Source organism: Lonchura striata, chromosome 1 (genome assembly GCF_046129695.1).
Source record: "Lonchura striata isolate bLonStr1 chromosome 1, bLonStr1.mat, whole genome shotgun sequence".
Taxonomy (NCBI): Eukaryota; Metazoa; Chordata; class Aves; order Passeriformes; family Estrildidae; genus Lonchura; species Lonchura striata.
In genome coordinates this window covers 32775946-32794391 of record NC_134603.1, presented here as the reverse complement: position 1 = coordinate 32794391, position 18446 = coordinate 32775946, and the positions used below count along the sequence as shown (strand labels likewise).

General features: G+C 38.0%; 1 protein-coding gene across 1 annotated transcript in view; it reads left to right on the top strand.

Annotated features, from left to right (window-relative positions):
• Positions 1 to 18446, top strand: part of KCNB2 (potassium voltage-gated channel subfamily B member 2) — a 181291-nt gene that overhangs the window by 8207 nt on the left and 154638 nt on the right. The window contains exon 2 of the mRNA XM_021530604.3: positions 7855 to 8539. Coding sequence (XP_021386279.1) covers positions 7961 to 8539 — 579 coding nt within the window. The 5' untranslated portion in view covers positions 7855 to 7960. The remainder of the gene's footprint in view (positions 1 to 7854; positions 8540 to 18446) is intronic.

Sequence of the window (18446 nt, the reverse complement as noted above, 5' to 3'; positions counted from 1 at the left end):
TTGTAACAAGCACCAACAGCAGAGCTGCTAGTAAGGAAAGACAGAATCTGAGCTGATCTGAAATAAAGCGGTGGGGATCTTGATTCAGCACTGGATGGGCTACAAAGCCAAGTTCAGTGCTCTCTTGAGACCTCAGTGCAGGCTGAGTGGGTGCTACAATCCCTGTGTTCAGATACAGACTTGTGAAGAGGTACTACTCAAAAAGACCACTTGAGCCCTAAATTCCATGAGACTTGAGGTACAATTACTCTGAATGCTCACAAGATTATTTAGCTTTTTGTAAAGCAGGCTGCATTACCTGTAGTGTGTCTAGAGCCCACCCACGTGGCTTTACCTTGCATAAGAGATTCAGTAAGCGATTACAAGTGCTACTGGGGTAGAAAACTCAGATAAGCCAAAACTGCCAGGCTTATGTGACTACAAGACTTTAAAAGCATTTTATCAGTTCTACTTACCCTCTTTTTCTGTCTTCTGCCACCTTACCTTTTTCTGTCTGGGTTTTCTTATCCAAGGCTTCTAAGGAATATATAGAGTCTCAGAGTCTGCTGCTCCTTGATGAAGTTCAGCTCATCCATCTAAAAGACACCTCTGTGCTCAAGATGGTGAGAACAGCGACTTAGCAGACAGACTGATTTAGTCAATCTGAAAAGTTCGTCTATAAAAGGCCTCATCTTTTTTGAGTTTTTCCTGCAGATCTCCAAGACTTTGTGCAGCCAAAATTTAAATTTTCACATACCAGAAATAAATAACCTGTGAGGTCTCTTATGAAGTACAAATAATTATCATTTTAGACCAGTTAGCCATTGCCCCAAGAGCTGATTTTCCAGGATTTACTCTCAAAGCAAGATCTTACTTTTCATGGTCCAACCCATCTATAGCTGTTAACAGACTAGTCAAAGCAACAAGTGGAATTTGGTCTTAGTTCGTGGAAAGACCCAGCTCTCCAGTAACAACTCTGCTCATGATTGTAGTCTGGCAAGAGCCAGCCATTGCTCACAGAGAAGCTGTGTTACTGGGGAGACAGGCTAAGGTCCATCTTTGCCCCCTCAGACCACATTGCTTCAAGTGGTTTCAGCCACTGAAGCCCCTGAGGACTTGTGCCAAGAGCTGTCACCAGCAATTTGGATAATCAAAGCTCAGCTGCTTCTCTCCTGTGCACACATGCATGTGTTCCTGCATATAGATATGAATCTGAGACATACAAAGGATGCTCAGGAATACTTTGACATGTTTCCTGACACTTCCCGCGTTCAGCTTGCCAGTCCTTAACTATATGAGATGTGACTTCTCTGAAGGTGGGAAATGGAAATAACGAACAACTCATTTGAGCAGGATGCTTTTATGCAGAGTTTTAGCTATCACATCAGCCATCTTTTTAAAAACTGAAATTAAGGGAAAATTCTAGTAAGAGATCCCACAGCACACCATTAAGAAGCTGAAGATCTTCATATTTTGAAACAAAGAGCAGACATTTGAGAGCTAAGATGTGGCAGCAGAGAGATTACAGCAAAGCAGGCACTGAAAGAGAAGAAGCATCATACAAACAAAATGTGTTTGCTCAGTAAAAATGTATTGCTTTTGTCACAACCAACTTGATTAATCTTTTCTTGGCTAATTTGCTGGATCCCAGGTTGTAGGCTTTAGGAGTCAGATGCTGAGGTGAGCAAAGGCTTTCTAAGTTTTGTTTTAAATCACAGAGTATCTCCAGTTTTCCAGCTAGAACGGATCATAACGATCTTTGAGCTCAAGTCCCTGCTCCTCACAGGATTACCTAAAACTAAAAAATAAACCGTATGCTCCTTGAACTCTGAAAGACTTGGTGTTATGACCCCTTCCCTGGGGAGTCTGTTCCAGTGCCCAACTATCCTCTGGGTGAAGAACTTTTTCCTAATGTCTGCTCTGATTTCCCCTGGCCTTACACCTACAAAACCTAAAACTAGTTTTTCGAGAAAGTGTTTCATATCTGCAATAAATGCAGCCTAAAATTCTTAATCCTTAAGTCAGTGTTAACAGCTAAACTAGTAAATGCCAGATCTTTCTTGATTTTGGTGAGCATCTTTGCTCATGAGGAAAACCAGCATATAGATCTTAGACTCTTCAGACCTGAAAATAAATACTTTGAATGGGATCACCCATTTAATAATTTGTTTAATGCTTAATAATTTCACAATCTCTCCTTTTTAATCCAGAGCTTTCTTGAACTTTAAAAACAATAATTAAATATCAGTACATCTAGAACCAGATTATGTTTTAAAATGCTGAAGACACTTCCAGCAAATTGTGAAAAACTCATCCATTTGTTTTCACAGCATGGAAATTAATAAAATGTTTTATTGAAAACAATTTGACAAATTTTGACAAAAATACATCTCCTTACAAAAATGGTAGAAGTTTGTCCTTTAAAAGTCAGAAGAAAGCAAAATTGTGCACTTTTCCTGGGGTCCTTACAATACAACCTCTTCTTAGATGCCACATACTGTTTTTCCTCACTGTTTTAAATGTAGGACATGCTCCAACAGTGAAGTGTACTTATGTACTATAGCTTCTCCATCTTCTTTGGTGAAATTTGTATGACAAAAATTCGGAGAGAGGTTTATGACTAAGGCATGCAAGAGTGGCTGGTATGTGAATCCTTTTGGAAGAGAGGTCTTGTACATAGAGTCCATGGAAGGGGCTGGCACTGCTCAGCACGGCAGCCTCCCTGTGTGCAGTTAAACTCACCTGCACTCCAAAGCAGATGGCTGTGAACAAACCACTTATTAGGAGCAGACCTTGAAGCATGTGAACTCTCCAGCCATCCTTGCAAATGACTTGGAGAGTCCAAACTGTGCCGTGGCAGGCGATGCTCCGGCAACGTGACAGCACAGATAGCTGGGTTCCTCAGCCCGAGGGTTTCATCTGGTCATGCAGGCATGCCCATCAAAAGGACTGAAAATTCTAAGGACTCTGTAAAAAGCAGCTATCTCAATGTGAGCAGCCAAAATTGCTGGATACCTCAGGCATCTATGACCTTCATTTCTACAGTATAAAGCAATGGTAATAATGGCCTCCTACTGAACGGGAGACTGGGATACCCTGGAAGCACTTGGGTGGGACAGGGAGAGCTCCCTGAGGGAAATTCAGCACTTTGTGTGTAATGTAGGCCTTGCAGCAGGAAATGCTGAATAACATCAGAGGCCAAATACTGAATGAGAAAGATGAAAAGAAATGCTAAATAATTACCCGTTCATGTAAGGGATTGATGTGAGAGTCACACCGTTAAAAGCTGCATGTCTGTGGTGCCGGGGAGAGCACTTAACCTTCCTTCTGGCTTTCCATAGCTTTTTGAGTTGTAGTCTTTGAAGTTTTCATTTTTATTTAATGCAAAAAAAATGGCTTTGATTTGAAGAGTTTTATGTAATGTTACAGGTATTTTGCTACAAAGTAATTTTATTATTGCACGGGAAAAATGCAGGGTTTATCTAGATTTGCTTTTATATATGGGTGTAGAATTTGTGGTTTTCTCTATCAATTGCTAAGCATCCTGGTGAGCACCAGGCTGGCTTTGCATGCCTCCCAAATGATAGTTACATTTATTATTAGCCCATGGTGGACAAGGTGCATGGTGGAATTGCACACAGCCTAAAGGTTAAGGCAATAAGCCAAGCTGAAAAATATTTTAAGCCTTCTTAGGAAAAAAAATTCTTCTGAGTTAGTTACAGTAGCTAAAGTGCTGAAAGGTAATTTAATGGATTGTAAAGGTAACTTCACTCATATAATTTTGTTATGATGGAAGATCTGGTGATATTGTATTAAATTGATAATGTGGATTTTCAAGTTAGAAATGTTATATAGTAACATAATGTCAATTTCCTTTTTTGACAAGGTAACTCACCTAGTTGATGGGGGAAGGCAGTGGGTGTTACCTTTTTTGGATTTCAGTAAGGTTTTTGGTACCGCCTCTCACAGGATCCTTCTGGATAAATGTCCAGCCCACAGCTGGATAAACACATCATGGGATGGGTGAGCAGCTGGCTCATGAGCCAGGCACACAAAGGGTTACAGTGAATGGGAAGACATCAGGCTGACCTGTCTGTGGTGGGGTTCTGCAGGGCTCCATCCTCAGTCCTGTGCTCTTCAACATCTTATAAATTACCTGGATGTAGGACTGGAAGGGATATCACATTCGCTGAGAATACAAAACTGGGAGGAGCTGTTGTTTCCCTTGAAGGCCCTGCAGAGAGAGCTTGACAAACCAGAGGGCTGGGCAATCACCAACTGTATGAAGTGTAACAAGGAGTAATGCCCAGATTCTGCATCTGGGATGGGGCAACCCTGGATGGATGTGCAGACTGGGAAATGAGAGGCTGGAAACCAGTGGCAGAGAAAGGGTCCTGAGGGTCCTGTTTGATGGCAAGTTGAACATGAGGCAGCAGTGCCCTGGCAGCCAGGAGAACCAAGCATGTCCTGGGGGGCATCAGGCATAGCATGGCCAGCCAGGCAAGGGAGGGATTGTCCCACTCTTCTCTGCACTGGGGCAGCCCCATCTCGAGTGCTGGGGGCAGTTTCGGGTGTCACAATACAATAATATAAAGCTACTCCAGAGTGCCCAAAGGACGACTATGAAGATGGCAAGGGGACCCTGTGATTCTGAAAGTAGAGGCTGTTGGATATGTTTTTGTTAAAGGCACAGGTAAAACAAGGGTTTTTATACAAGGTTTGGGGAAAATCTGCACAGAAGATATTTTTAAAAAATTATCATCAGAGAACTACAGAAGGTAGGAAGAACAAAAGGTGGGAAGAAAAGCAATTATGAAGGAAACTAAAATTATTTATTTATCTATTTTAAAGTTATACATCCTCCTTCTTCAATGTATATTTCAATGACAAGAACTTTGTAAAAAAGGCAAAAAATCACCCTCATGGTTCAAGATTCTTCACTTGGGGAAATGGGCTTTTTTATCTTTTCAGAATGCTGCATGTTGTGAATGGTGGTTCATCCCTTGGAACATGCATATATACATAGCAGGTTCTCAACACTAAACTTTATAGTGTTTCACTGCTCACTTCAGTGTGGCCACCAGGATTTTTAAAGTTTTTTAGAAAAGCCACAGTTCCTCAAGTAGGAAAATGCAACCAATAATTATACTGAAAAATCAAGGAATGTTTTATCAGCTTTATACTACTCATGGTGACACTAGAGTATTTGCATTGTTTAAAATATATGTCTGGTAACTACACTGCAGAAATGTTAAATCAATGCATAGTCTTGTAAATCTGTTGTTTTTGCAGTCAGAAAAATAAATAAGGATATGGTTAATTTAATATTAGTCAGATGAGATGCTTGATCTCTATTGTGTTTTTACTTGATGTTGCTAATATTAGGGTACACATTTTCATTTTAAAAACATAAGAATAAATCCCTGAGATACAATAGTGAATAAACTATTGAACCTATCTAGGAAATTCATGAAGACTTGACTGATTTCATGAAGGGTAACAGAACCTCTATATGGATTTCTTAAATTCTTGTGTTTTCTTAAGTAAGATAGCCTTTTAAGGAGAAATAACTTTGTGCATTAAAATATAAAATGATTTTTTAAAAAAATAGAGTTTGCAAATATTTCCTCTCTAAAGAAATAGCCTCTAATAACTATTTATTCTTTGTCTAGATGTCTGTATGTCAGAAGACTGACAAATGCATAACAGATCACTAGCAAATGCTTAAGTGACATCTTGCAAGGATTGGAGTCCCCCACTTCTCAGAAGTCACACCATCACCCCCTTACATATAAGGCAATGAAGAGAAGGGTAAAACCAGAGGAAAAAATCAGCCTAAAGTCAAGAAGAAAAAAAAACAAAATGCAAACACAAAAGAAAGGGATATATATTATGTGAATCTACTGATGACAGGCTTTGATTTTGATAGGATATTTATCTTTGAAATTATAATTTTTGTGAATGAAGGTAAATGTTACAGGCTTAAACCCTTACGTAATTAGGCACAGAAGCACTATGGGTTGCACTGGGAGATGAAGAGGGATCTTCACAATGCAGTGCTGGAGGCAGGATGGGAAGATGAAGAATATTTTGACCATTATAGTTTTGAAGTTCAGCTTGACAGTGAAATAGGTAACTAAAATTATGGTGTTCTAGGCTGTTGCAATAATTATTCTATGCACAAAACAAAACAAAAAAGTAAATCTTTAGATGTAAGTATTTTTCTCATAAGTAATTTTCCTCTTTTCTGATGTTTTTGGACATGATAGTCTGTTATACTTTGACTGTAGTTAACTGAGTCTTATTTTATCTATTGGTGGAGGAACTTAAAATTTAGCTATAATGAAATTTAGCAATTTTGATTTTATACCAGCAACATAGTCAATACTGTCATGGGTATGTCAGATGACACACTGGAATTATTCTTTGTTTTTCCTGATACATCTAGTAAAGGACTATTCTAGATCCTCACTGCTCCAGTGAGGAGCTGGTCTATGTGACCTTCTAATTCTCTTTCAGGTTCTTGCCTTTTCTCATGATGAGTTTGTACCCATTGGTTCTTGTGCCAACTGGTACTTCGGTACAAATAGTTCAAACCCTCCCAGGTGTTTACTCCTGATATATTTATAAGTAAAAATCCCTCTCAGCACAACTTTCATGCTTTACTCTGCAAAGAGGATCAAATTCTTGTACACTTCATTTTTTTTATTTGCTGGACTTACTTCAAGCAAAACAAAACAAGCAAATAAAAAAATCCCCGAGATTACTGAATTGTTGATTTGCTGATAACAGGAGGAGGAGATGTCAACTCTGGGAAATTACTGGGGAGGAGTTTCCATCTTTGGAACAGAAGCCTTGTCTAAGCATTCTTTGGGCCGTGATACTAACGTTGGTTAATATTTAAGCACTATGTCTGACAATTGGCAGCAGTAGAGGTGGTGGGTGGGTTTCCTTCCTGATTGATACTGGCGTTCTACATTTAGTGACAGGCAGCTGCACTTCAGAGTTCACTGAAGCACTTGGCACAGTGAGTGAGGATGGACTTGGGGATTATTGAAACTGAGGCTGCTGATGGCTGTCATGCAGTCATGTCTGCAGCAATATAACAGGTGAACAGTGGGGCAGAGAAGAGCCTTTCAGAGGATCCAGAGAACAGTATGCACAGCCCTTACCTATATAACATGTATTACTGGTCAGTTGGCCACAAAAAGCCTTAGGATTCTTTTGACCTGCTTGTAAAGACATAAGTACTGTGTGGTGCTAAAAAATATGACTTTACAGGATGGCAGTTGAATTGTTTGGTGAATAACATTTACCCATTAAATAATACAGCAAACTAAAATTTGAATTGGGACAAGGAGGGAAGCAGTTTGGTTTGGAGATTTTGATATGCTGTGATTGTTTTATTCAGTTTCAGTATCACCCAAATTTGAATTTTTCAATAAAAGGTAGACTAGCCTCTAGCTTTACTTATAGATAGTCTTATAATATTTCCATTTGCACACTACACACATTAAAATATAAGTAATCAGATTAAACTAACACAGCTGCATCAGAAACCGATTCTTAAAAAAAAAAAAGAATAAAACTTAAGTCATTTGTACAAATTGTAACAGTTGATTTTCACAAATACAGAAATTCCAATGAGTTTTTCCTTTTTTTAAACATAGTGATCTTAGCTGTTCCAGCTGTTCCAGTGCTTCTGGATATTACCACAAAGAGTATCACTATAAAGAGGGCAAATTGCAATCATTAAATGTTTATCTGCATATGAAAGTATGGAGAGAGAGAGAGAGAGAAAGACAGAGAGAGAGCAAGAGAGAGATTGGAGGATGCATTGTACATGGCAGTATTCTAATTTTTTGTCTTTTTTAGCTTTGGGAATGGAGCTGTCTGTCTGAAGAGGATTCTGCCCAAATAGCCGTAGTCTCGAAGCTCATTTTCCTACAGACTCTGGTGTTACAACTTCATCTTTTTCAGAATGGCTGAGAAAGCTCCACCAGGGATCACCAAAAAGTCTTCAAGGTCCACCCTTTCTCTCCCCCCAGAACCAGTGGAGATCATTAGGAGCAAAGCCTGCTCACGGAGAGTTAAAATAAATGTTGGTGGGCTCAACCATGAAGTGCTCTGGAGGACTTTGGACAGACTTCCAAGGACACGATTAGGAAAGCTCAGAGACTGCAATACCCACGAATCTCTGCTAGAAGTATGTGATGACTATAATCTGAATGAAAATGAGTATTTTTTTGATCGACACCCAGGGGCTTTCACTTCCATTTTGAATTTCTACAGGACAGGGAAACTACATATGATGGAAGAAATGTGTGCTCTCTCTTTTGGCCAGGAGCTTGATTACTGGGGGATTGATGAAATATATTTAGAATCTTGCTGCCAGGCAAGATACCATCAGAAGAAAGAGCAAATGAATGAGGAACTGAGGAGAGAGGCAGAGACATTGCGAGAGAGAGAAGGGGAAGAGTTTGATAATACCTGCTGCCCAGAGAAAAGGAAGAAGCTTTGGGACTTGCTTGAGAAACCCAACTCATCTGTTGCAGCAAAGGTAGGAAAAGCAATAGGCTTAATACAAAGATAGTAGAAAATGGTTTCATGACCCATGTATCTGACTTGTAGGAATCAACAACATCCACTAAAATATTTAGAGAAAAGAAGAATCTAAAAATCTGCATATCATTAAGTGAAAACATCCAAATGTGTCCTAAACTCCATTGAAATCAGCAGAAGGAACCCTGCTGAATTCAGTTGTTTTTAGGCAACTACTGTATTGTATTGTACTTTGCTTTTGTGTATTTGATGAGAAACATCTGTGTGATTCTTAATGCACTCCATATGAAACACTTCAATGAAAATACAGACAGAATACATTATCTACTTGTTTTTTTTATAAAAGCATTTGGTTATGACAAACATCCATTTCAGTATTGCTTGTCCTGTTACAGGCACTGCAGATGTAGTGTGTCAGTGTTTGGTAGGTTGTTCTGGATAAGCTGTCAAAGAGTCATCAGCTGGTCTGGAGTGGTTTTACTACTGCATGTTTTCTCATACTACATTTTTGCAATCAAGAATTAGAGTGTTTTGTATAAAAATACTGAAATATTAATGCATGCATATATTTATGTGTATACAGGTATATGTATATAAACAAGTATATATTCTATGCATGTAGACACACACAACTATGTGTAAAGTTTATATATATTTATTCAGAAGTGAGAACAAAGTCAGATGAATCCTGCGTCCAGTTCTGCTGTCTTCAAACAGGGAAGTTGGCTGAAGTCCCACTGATACAATGGAGAAGTTTACCCTGATTGTGGAAATAGAATTGCACACACAGATGTTGGTACTGGTATTTAAAAGAAAGATTTACTTGCATCTTGAGGAACTTAGTTGTTCTGTTTGTGGCGTGGAACACTAACTAATTTTGGAAGCTCATCGCCAGTTTGAATGACTCAAAATGAAAATGTTTGATGTTTAGATGTTCATGTTAAATTTAATTGTGCTTTATTTTCTTCTGTTGTTCTTTGTTATTGGATGCAATGCTCTTGGACCAAGGTAAGTATTAAAATATGATGGTGCAATGGACAAAAAAATTAGAATTTGGGCAAAGATTTTTCTTGCAATAGTAACTCTTACTATAGAGGTACAAGGCACTTTTTTTTTTTTTTTTTAATTTTCATTTTTCGTTGTGAGCTACCTAACTTTTCAAGCAAGGAACTTACTTTGTTAAAAAAAAAATGTTGTGGCAGAATTTAAGGTTTGTAAGTGGAATAAAAGCTTATAGGAGGAAATGAGAGTATTCAGAATATTTTAGAAAACTACATGAATACATTTTCTGCTTCCAAGATACATATTCTGGGCCATATGTTCCTCTCCAGGAGAAAGAGCAGAGGGGAAGCAGATGGGCATAAATTTTGCCAAAAAGGGTTCAGGGAGGCCGTGTTACGCACCGTGATCCCCTGGTAAAAGCCCCATCAGCCCTCACCAGCACTTCTGCAACACAGCTCCTGCACTGCCTGCAGGACTCAGGGACCAGCTTCTCGGTCCTGCACGCCTCGAAACGTCACCAGTGCGCTCTCTAATAGACCTCTCCTCCTGGATACGGGCAGGAGGAAATCCTGTCAGAGCCACGCTGCTGAAACACACTGCACATGACCTGGGAGAGCACCTGGCAGTGGACACTGCCTCAGAGACATCCAGCAGGCAGATATGTTTGTGAAATATTTTGTCTTTTATATACAGAAATGAAGGCAGTTGTCTCTAAGGCTTGAGACATATAATTAATTAGTGTTTGCCTAAGACTAGGTAGGAGTCAATGCAGTAAGATGAAGCAGATTAATAAAAAGTAATACAAAAGTAATAATACAAAAGTAATATACTGATTTTTAAATTCTTTGCCTATGACTCGTTTACATTCATTTGCATGTTGAATAAATGCAGAAATATAGGATGGTTAAACTTGAATGAGTGCTTGCCATTCATCAAATTGTTCTTATGACTTACACATCTCCCCATCATGAATTTGCTTAAAAGAGATTAAGCTGACCCTGAGCTTTTAAGAACATCCCCTTTTGGTCACTGCAAGCAGATTTCTCCTCAGATTTTGCATATGAATATGGCTGTTTCTTCAATTTACAAAGATGTCTAAATAATTTTTTTTTTTACCTTTTTATTTCCTTTTCCCCTCTTGCCCTAATTTGATTCAATATTATAGATCTTGCTTGCTACAGGTAGTTTCACATTGCACTTGTATATATGTTGTAATGATTCTCATTATTTCAATTGCCTTTTGTCTAAGTTAATGCTATTTGATGTGGTCTCTGTGGTTCTGATAGCTAGAAGTCACCATAATACATGCACTCAGTTTCTCTGTCTTGTCACCTTCAGTCTGTAAATACATATATATATATATATGTATATATATACATAGCCAAAATTATAGTCAGATATACCCATGGCAGCTCAGACATCTATAGAAACTTGGCTGAACGACATAAAGGAGAGCAAAGACCATCACAACACATTTGACCTTAGGTAACATTAAACAAGATATGGTGGAATCAGTTGGATGCCCTTTGAAGCAGACTATGTTAGGATCAGTGGCAAGGTTTTGTCTGAAGTGTTTAGATAACATCTCTTTTAGAGTTTTCATTTTTTTGTGTTTGGTCAAATAAGTTTCTAGTTTGTCCTGAGAGGCACAACCATCTTCTTTCCTCTGTAGGAGTAGAAAGGATTTTGACAGTGGCAAGTTGGGAACCAAGTGAGGAAATATTACCATAAGCCTCAAAACCAATTATTAGCTCCCTTTTGAAGAGATAAAACTGTATGAGTGTGCATAGATATACTATAGGTGCTTGTTCAGTCATTCAGATCCTGTGTGGCATCCAAGCAATTGACAGGAACAGCTTGCTTTTTAATCCCTTTCACAGCAAAGATTAGAAATGTGAGATAAATACTCGGATGTGGTTTTGATATGTGACTGTGTCTTGTCACTTCTTGATTCTGCTAAGAGCCCTTCTAGGTCTGATCCAAAGCTTACTGAATTAAGAGGGAGTCCTGCTTTGGATTAGGCATCTCAGGACAAATCCTGCTCCTTTCGAGGTCAGTGAAGGTTTGCCACAGACTTCATTCACAGCAAGGTGAGATAGAACAAGGTGACAGCAAATGAGCAGCATGTATTTTATAGGATATGCCACAATAAATAGGAGAAAATGAGAAGAATGTGTGGCAAGAAATTAAAACTATGTTTAGCTAGTAAGGTCAAGTACTGTTGCACAGTACAGGCACACTTACCTTTTTGATTTTTTTAATTTAGTAAATGTAGATGTGCATCTCATCTCAGTCACTCATCTCATCACTAATTACTATATTACAGGTTCAGCAGTTCTTGCTTAGTCCTCATCCCAGGAATTCAGTAGACAATTGTGAATTCAGTAGACATTTCAGATGAGGAAAACAGGATTTGCCTCCATTTTCCAGTGTTCTCATTCATAAGCTTTTTAAGTAGGATTAAGATAAAGATGTGCAGAAGTCCAGCCCTTTCAGACATGTACAGTGCTATGGAATGAGAAGCAGTGCTGGGATTTATGAATTTTGCATATTTTGCATCCCAGAAAAGTCCCACAGCCTGGTCCCCAAACCACAGAGTTTTGTATGTGTCTGGGATTCTTTGGTCCAGAATAACATCTGAGTTTTTAGACCAGGCATTTATTTATACTTACTGTGTAACCAGTAGTTTGTGAAAACTGTCTTTAAAAAATATATTTATTTTATTTATGCTGTCAACCATCATTTAGCCTTTTATTTGCAGCTGCTGGACCTATAACAGCCTTCTTAGTGCAGCAGCTACTCTAACCAACCTGTCAGTAGTATAGAAGTCCTCAGCAGATACCAGAATGAGCATTGACTTCAGTCAGATGTGAACTTCGTGCAGTGTTTATGGTTTAGCACCTTGTTGAACTGGCATATTAAGAGAGCACCTACCTGAGCCCATGTCAGCTATATCTGAGGTAAATTGTTCTGTGCAGTGCACTCAAAATCAAAGGAGCCTTACTTTGGAATGTGTGAATCAAATGAGCCCATACATATAGTATATCTTTCTCAAAGTGCTAATGCAATAGCTCTTCCTTTCATTCTTGTTAATTGGGTCCAATAGCCTGATTATTTTCTCTGTTTTTTAATACTGATGAAAATATTTTGGGCTAAATCCTAAATAAATATGGAATTTTTCTAGTCCGGATGTTTTACTGTAAATATAGAGTGAATGAAACAAGAAATAAGTGCAACATCCAGGAGTAACAAAGACTCTATGTCTGCCTAAAGGTATCTGATAGTGACTTATCACCTTTCATCTACAAGAGTATTTTAATTACCTTACAGTAACATTATCAACAAACATCACTCAGATTTTCCAATTTGTTTTTTATATCCCATATTGCCCCTTTGAACACAACTAGGATGAAATTCATTGTGATTGATTCTACAGTTTTTTTCTTGTGCAAGTAATTTTTTCTCGTATGAATATTTCCATCAAACTCAGTGTGACTACTAACTGATCAAGTATAAAAGGTAGTACTAAGTAATTTAAAAAGTTACTATTCAGTCACATTCTGTCCTTGAATTTTTGTATAACCCCTGTTGATGTACATTCACAGAAGGGTAAAACATTGGCCTTTGTGTTTTTGCAGTATGGGGTTTGCTTTATTTAAAGTGAAACCTGATAGGGTTGAAAGGGTTCTCTGTTAATTCTGTTTGCTTCACTGCATGACTGATTGTTCATTATTTTATTTATTTATGTTTTTCTTTGGGCTTTTTTTTTTTTTTTTTTTTTTTTTTGTGTTACAAATTGTAACACGAGTATTACTTCTTTGTAAAAAGCACACGAATTTATCAGCTAACTAGTGGATTGTGGATTACAGAAGGTATAATTATCCCAAATCTGACTGAAAATTGTGAGGATGTTGTGTGCTGTATTGAGTAACTAATCCCTTTTGTGAACAAAAATTCCTTTGGGGGGAAAAAAAAGCAGGAGCACACAAGCGGAGATTTAGGCCACCGATATTCATTTAGTTACACATTTTGGCTAGGCTTGCCACAATGATTTGTCAGGAGAGGCAAGACACCTATTTTACATTAAGGGCCTGATTCTTATTTTCCACTGTCTTATATGTAATTCTTATATATAAGTCTGTTTTATGTATAATTCACCCTGACTCTCATGCCTATTCCTTGTAGAGCAGATTAAAAGTGGTCTTACAGTGAGTGGAAATTAGCAGAGTCACTATGCATGACCAAAACAGAGCAGAGTGTCATACAGGACACTCTTATAGAACATTTCATTTTTCCTTTGCAAGTCCTAATAAATTATCTCCTGGATTGTCACCATGTTCATTCAGGGGTAAACCCTAATTAATGGTATGCTGCTGGTTCCTTTTGGGTTGAAGGTAACCATATACACTCAAAGAACTGTAGAAAAACTTAGGTGACTGGTATGTTGTGAAGAAGAGGTATCACACATCAGCAAACTTTCGGCAGCCAAATGTTTGCATGAAGATATTAAAATGTTCAAGTGAAAGAAATACATTTGGTTATGTTTGCATCCTTTATGTTATATAAACAAAATGCTTTTTTTGACAATGTTCTCCTGTTAGTTTAGGTATACACGTTCTGTGTCATCCTGATTTTGTGACTATTTCTCCATAAAAACTTATACTTCATGTGCTTTGCCATCTCATTGTAGACCACGGTTGAAGATGACACGGAATTAAGATTGTCTCTTTCTTAAAGTGTGAGGAATGACTTTTGTATTAGTTTAATTCTCACAAGTTTTTGTATTCGATACCATATACCTCAAGGCATGATATTCATTGGAGATAAGTGTTCTTTTCTAGCTGGTATGTGTCTTGAACTTCTCTCTGACCTCTCATTTATTTTTGGGGGAAGTCCTGTCTCAAATCTTTATTCAAATGCTCTACAAGGAACAATATAATTTGCATTGTCACTCCCAATACTTTATAAAAATTTGTCTGCTGAAAATAAGTTATAGTAAAGAACAGAGAATGGTCACTGGTAATAAATAGGTGTCTTCATTTCACAATTATTTCTTCCAAGGAGATTCATTTCCACACTTTGCTTTTAAGGTGAAGTTATTTCTTGTGCCAAATTATAAAGTCAGTCAATGTGACTGTAAGACAAGGAGATTATATTGGATCCTAGTCATTCATATTTAATAACTCAAGTGTTTTAATGTCTTGAAAGATAAGTGAATTTATTGCTTTTTCAATAGATATTATATCAAGGAACAAAGAAGAATGGCAGTAGTTAATTGATTTTGTTTGAAGAACTTACATATGCTCACTGCTGAGCTGGTCATTAAAAGATTATTTACTTTCTTTTTAGTTCTAATATGAAGTATCATGTAACCCATGATTCAGCATTTTTGGTCAGTGTAAAGTATCATGGGAATACAGCTTCCACCTGATCTGTCTTGCTTCAGAGGTGTTCAGTACCTCAGTTACATACGGGTTCCCTTCAGCCCTGAGATTTTATCACTGGTGTGCAAACTTATTAAAAACCCTACTAAAAATGCTATTGGCATAAGTAAAATGTCCTTTGAACCTACTTGCTTATTATTGGCACTTAATTCTCAGTAACAGGTGCAAAAATTGTGGAAGCAGTGCCAAGGGCAAAGATGCAGTGACTCATATTATAACAGTCCACCACTGGCATCGAGCGCTGGCACCAGGGAATATCCCCATTCCATCCCTGTATGAACAAAAGGATGAGAACTTTACTTCTGTAGCTGTGATAAGGGGCTTCACTGACTGGTTTTATGGATACATTAAGGAAAAGCAAAGGGGATTCATGATGAGTCTTGTTAAAGAGAGGAAAAAAAGGCAAGAATAATTATTTTAAAAATTGGGGAAATACATTTTTTATATTTGGTGATAATGGCTAATTGGTAATGTTTTGCTAAACAAAGTTTTAAAGTAATGAATAGAATATACCTGTGCTTGTGACACCATTCACAGAATCACACAGTAGCTCATGCACAGAGAAAATTATTAGGATTTGGAATATATGATATGACAGTGATTTACCAGCAGGTACCATCTGCATGAGAACAGCTATCCTTTGCCATAATGGATATAAAGCATTTATTCCAGTTTACCCCAGGACCTTTGCCCTTAATTTAGGAGAGCAAATTTACTTAATTTAACTTAAGAGAGTAGTTTAACTACAACAACATCTTCTTTTACCACTGATCATATCCTTTTTTTATGCTGTTACCATCTATTGATTGTAGAGTAGCATCAATGGTATATATCTTTTACTATATGTGCTGCAGTATTTCTGGCTAGGAGGGTAATGTTTTGGGCATTACAGCATGCCCCTCGCAAAATCAGAGGCATCTCAGGAGCTGGATTTTCAGCTGTGACATGTCACTTAAGCTGTGCAATGCCTGAGGGGACAGACCAGGCTGTTGTGCCTTTCCCTCCACCCAGAGGCAGATCATATGTCCTAAAAATGTTGCATTTCCGTTCCATGTTTTTCTAAGCAGCTGCCAGTGTATTGTCTTCTCTCAAGTAAGATATTTGGAAGGAATCAGATGTCAGGGAGATACACTAAGAAATTAAATGATGAAACATTATCCAGGTGAAATCTATGGGACACAAAGGGCTGCATCTTATTGTCTAGATAAACAGGCTGTCTGGCTTTTGTAGAGCTGAGAGACAAAACAAATCTATATGATCCCCTGCAAACTGGCCTTTGTTTGGCTCTCTGATTTTGTTCCAAGATGCAGAATAACAAAATGTTGCTCCCAAGTGACTGGGAAGCCAAACAGACTGTTGCATGTTATTTATTTCAGAAAAACCATGGTATTTATCATGACATATGGCAGACTCATGAGTTTTCTATTTGATGAAGCTATGTGAATATTTGAGACATAGCGCTGTAAACCAGGTCCTTTGGGGGAATATTGAAAACAAGCAAGTGACACTGGCACAGCTGTTTCAAAGTGACTTTGAGATTAAAACAGGATCCCAGTACAGTCCTTGTATGAAGCCGTCACAGTCTGCTCTTAATTCCTTGGTTGTTCTCTTTTTGGGGAAGCATGAAAAAAGGCCAGAATTTTGGGTGGGATAATTGAATTTGGTTTACACTAGGTGGGACTCAGAAAACAATTCTACATTTTCACTCATTTCATAAGCATGCAGTATCCTTTCCAGATGAATGTTATGGCATTATAGGTGAGTCAATACCTGTACTCCACATACCACAGCTGAGTCAGCTCTTCTGGTGTTTTTGAGCAGCCATGGGAGAGGGCAAGTTATCTTTGGAAAGCATGCTTACTTTGGCACTGTAACCATTAATTCTAAATATTACCAACCAGCCTTTATTTCCAAAGTAAGTATTTGGATTTGTTGGAGTTTATCCTATACATACACTAGGCATAAGTACATACAATACTGACAGCTGAGCCATTTAAAAAAATAGCTTACAATATTGCACATCAAGAAAATATGTGAGATGGCTGAAGCTATCTGAGCAGTAGTTTTCTTTCAGTATTTAAGTGCCTGCAAACTGCCTGAATCATATTTGCTAAATTTTCAAATCATCATATAGCTACTTGTAAAAAATATTCATACAGGATTTCTTCTAAAATGCAGGGAAAGACAGGAGCCATGGGATGCAAACCTGCAGTCTGAGGAAGCTTTTATCTGAATGAAAAGGTGAACTCCCGAGTTTAGTCTTACCTGACCTCTGAGGCTCAAGTTCATTCCTCACAGAGAATCTTTTATGCCCGTTGCTTGTGGAAATGATGTTGTGTTCCCCTAAGCTTCTGCCTAAAAAACTGGTGCTTCACCAAACTAATAAAAAATCTAGGATTTTCTAAGTATTCTGTCCTCATCTCTAAAAGATAAGGTAATTAAAAGTCCAACAAGAGCCATTATTCACAAAACAGCTCTTAAAGGGGGAGCTTTCCTTTCCAAGGCAGCAATGAACTTCACTGCGGAACGCTGGGGCACATTTGTTACCCAGAGTTCACCGTCTCCAATCATTCTTCATTGAGTCCCTCTTGATGCAACCACAAGGGTTGCTTTAAAAAGCTCCAGTATGGCATAGGCCAGAGATATCCCAAGTACAACCAAGTGACAGTGACAGTTTCAGGTATCACTGGCCACTTGCAGAATGCCCCATTGCAATGGATTGCTGCTGGCTTGCTTTGGGACAGTAAAGCTTGCTGTAATTTCATGTATTCTTGGGGATGGTATTTTTGGCTAACTCCTGAGATGGTTAAATTTTTCTTACTCTTTCAGTCAGTTGTATGTCTGTGACAGACAAAAATGAAATCAAGCTCTGTTGTTGCAAAGTCACGTTCACACAGTTTGTTTCCCAAGCACTGTAGCCTCCATGTGGATTGCTTACTGAAGGATCCTTAGATGACCTGTCTATTCTATTTTACTGATGTACCTACTAGTTTGACTTTGGGGGATGTTTTTCTGGAGAACACTGGATATTGCTAAAATAAAGTAGGTAAGGCTGTTCTTATGAAGAGTGATGAATGTGTTACAGGAGTATTCTGAGAAGAATTGGGAACTCATTTCCATTTCTGTTACTTTTACAAAGCTTTTGTATTTTCATGTATCATCTTTTTAAATATTTGATATAAATTCTTTCATGGAGTTAAATGCCATTTGAAAAAACCATTCCAAAAGTATCTTGGCCTATGGTCTATACAGGTACCCATGCAGTTTCATTTTGTAAGATGATAACACAGAAAAATTTGGTAAGTGCCCCTGAATTCAGTCGTAACACTAACACTGACTTCAAAGTTCTTTATGGCAAGGCTACCATCATTTAGCATAAAAGGCAAAATAGATACTATGAAAAGACTACATAGGTATGAGGCCAGTCTTATTTCAATGAACTCTACAGCCTTTTTTTAG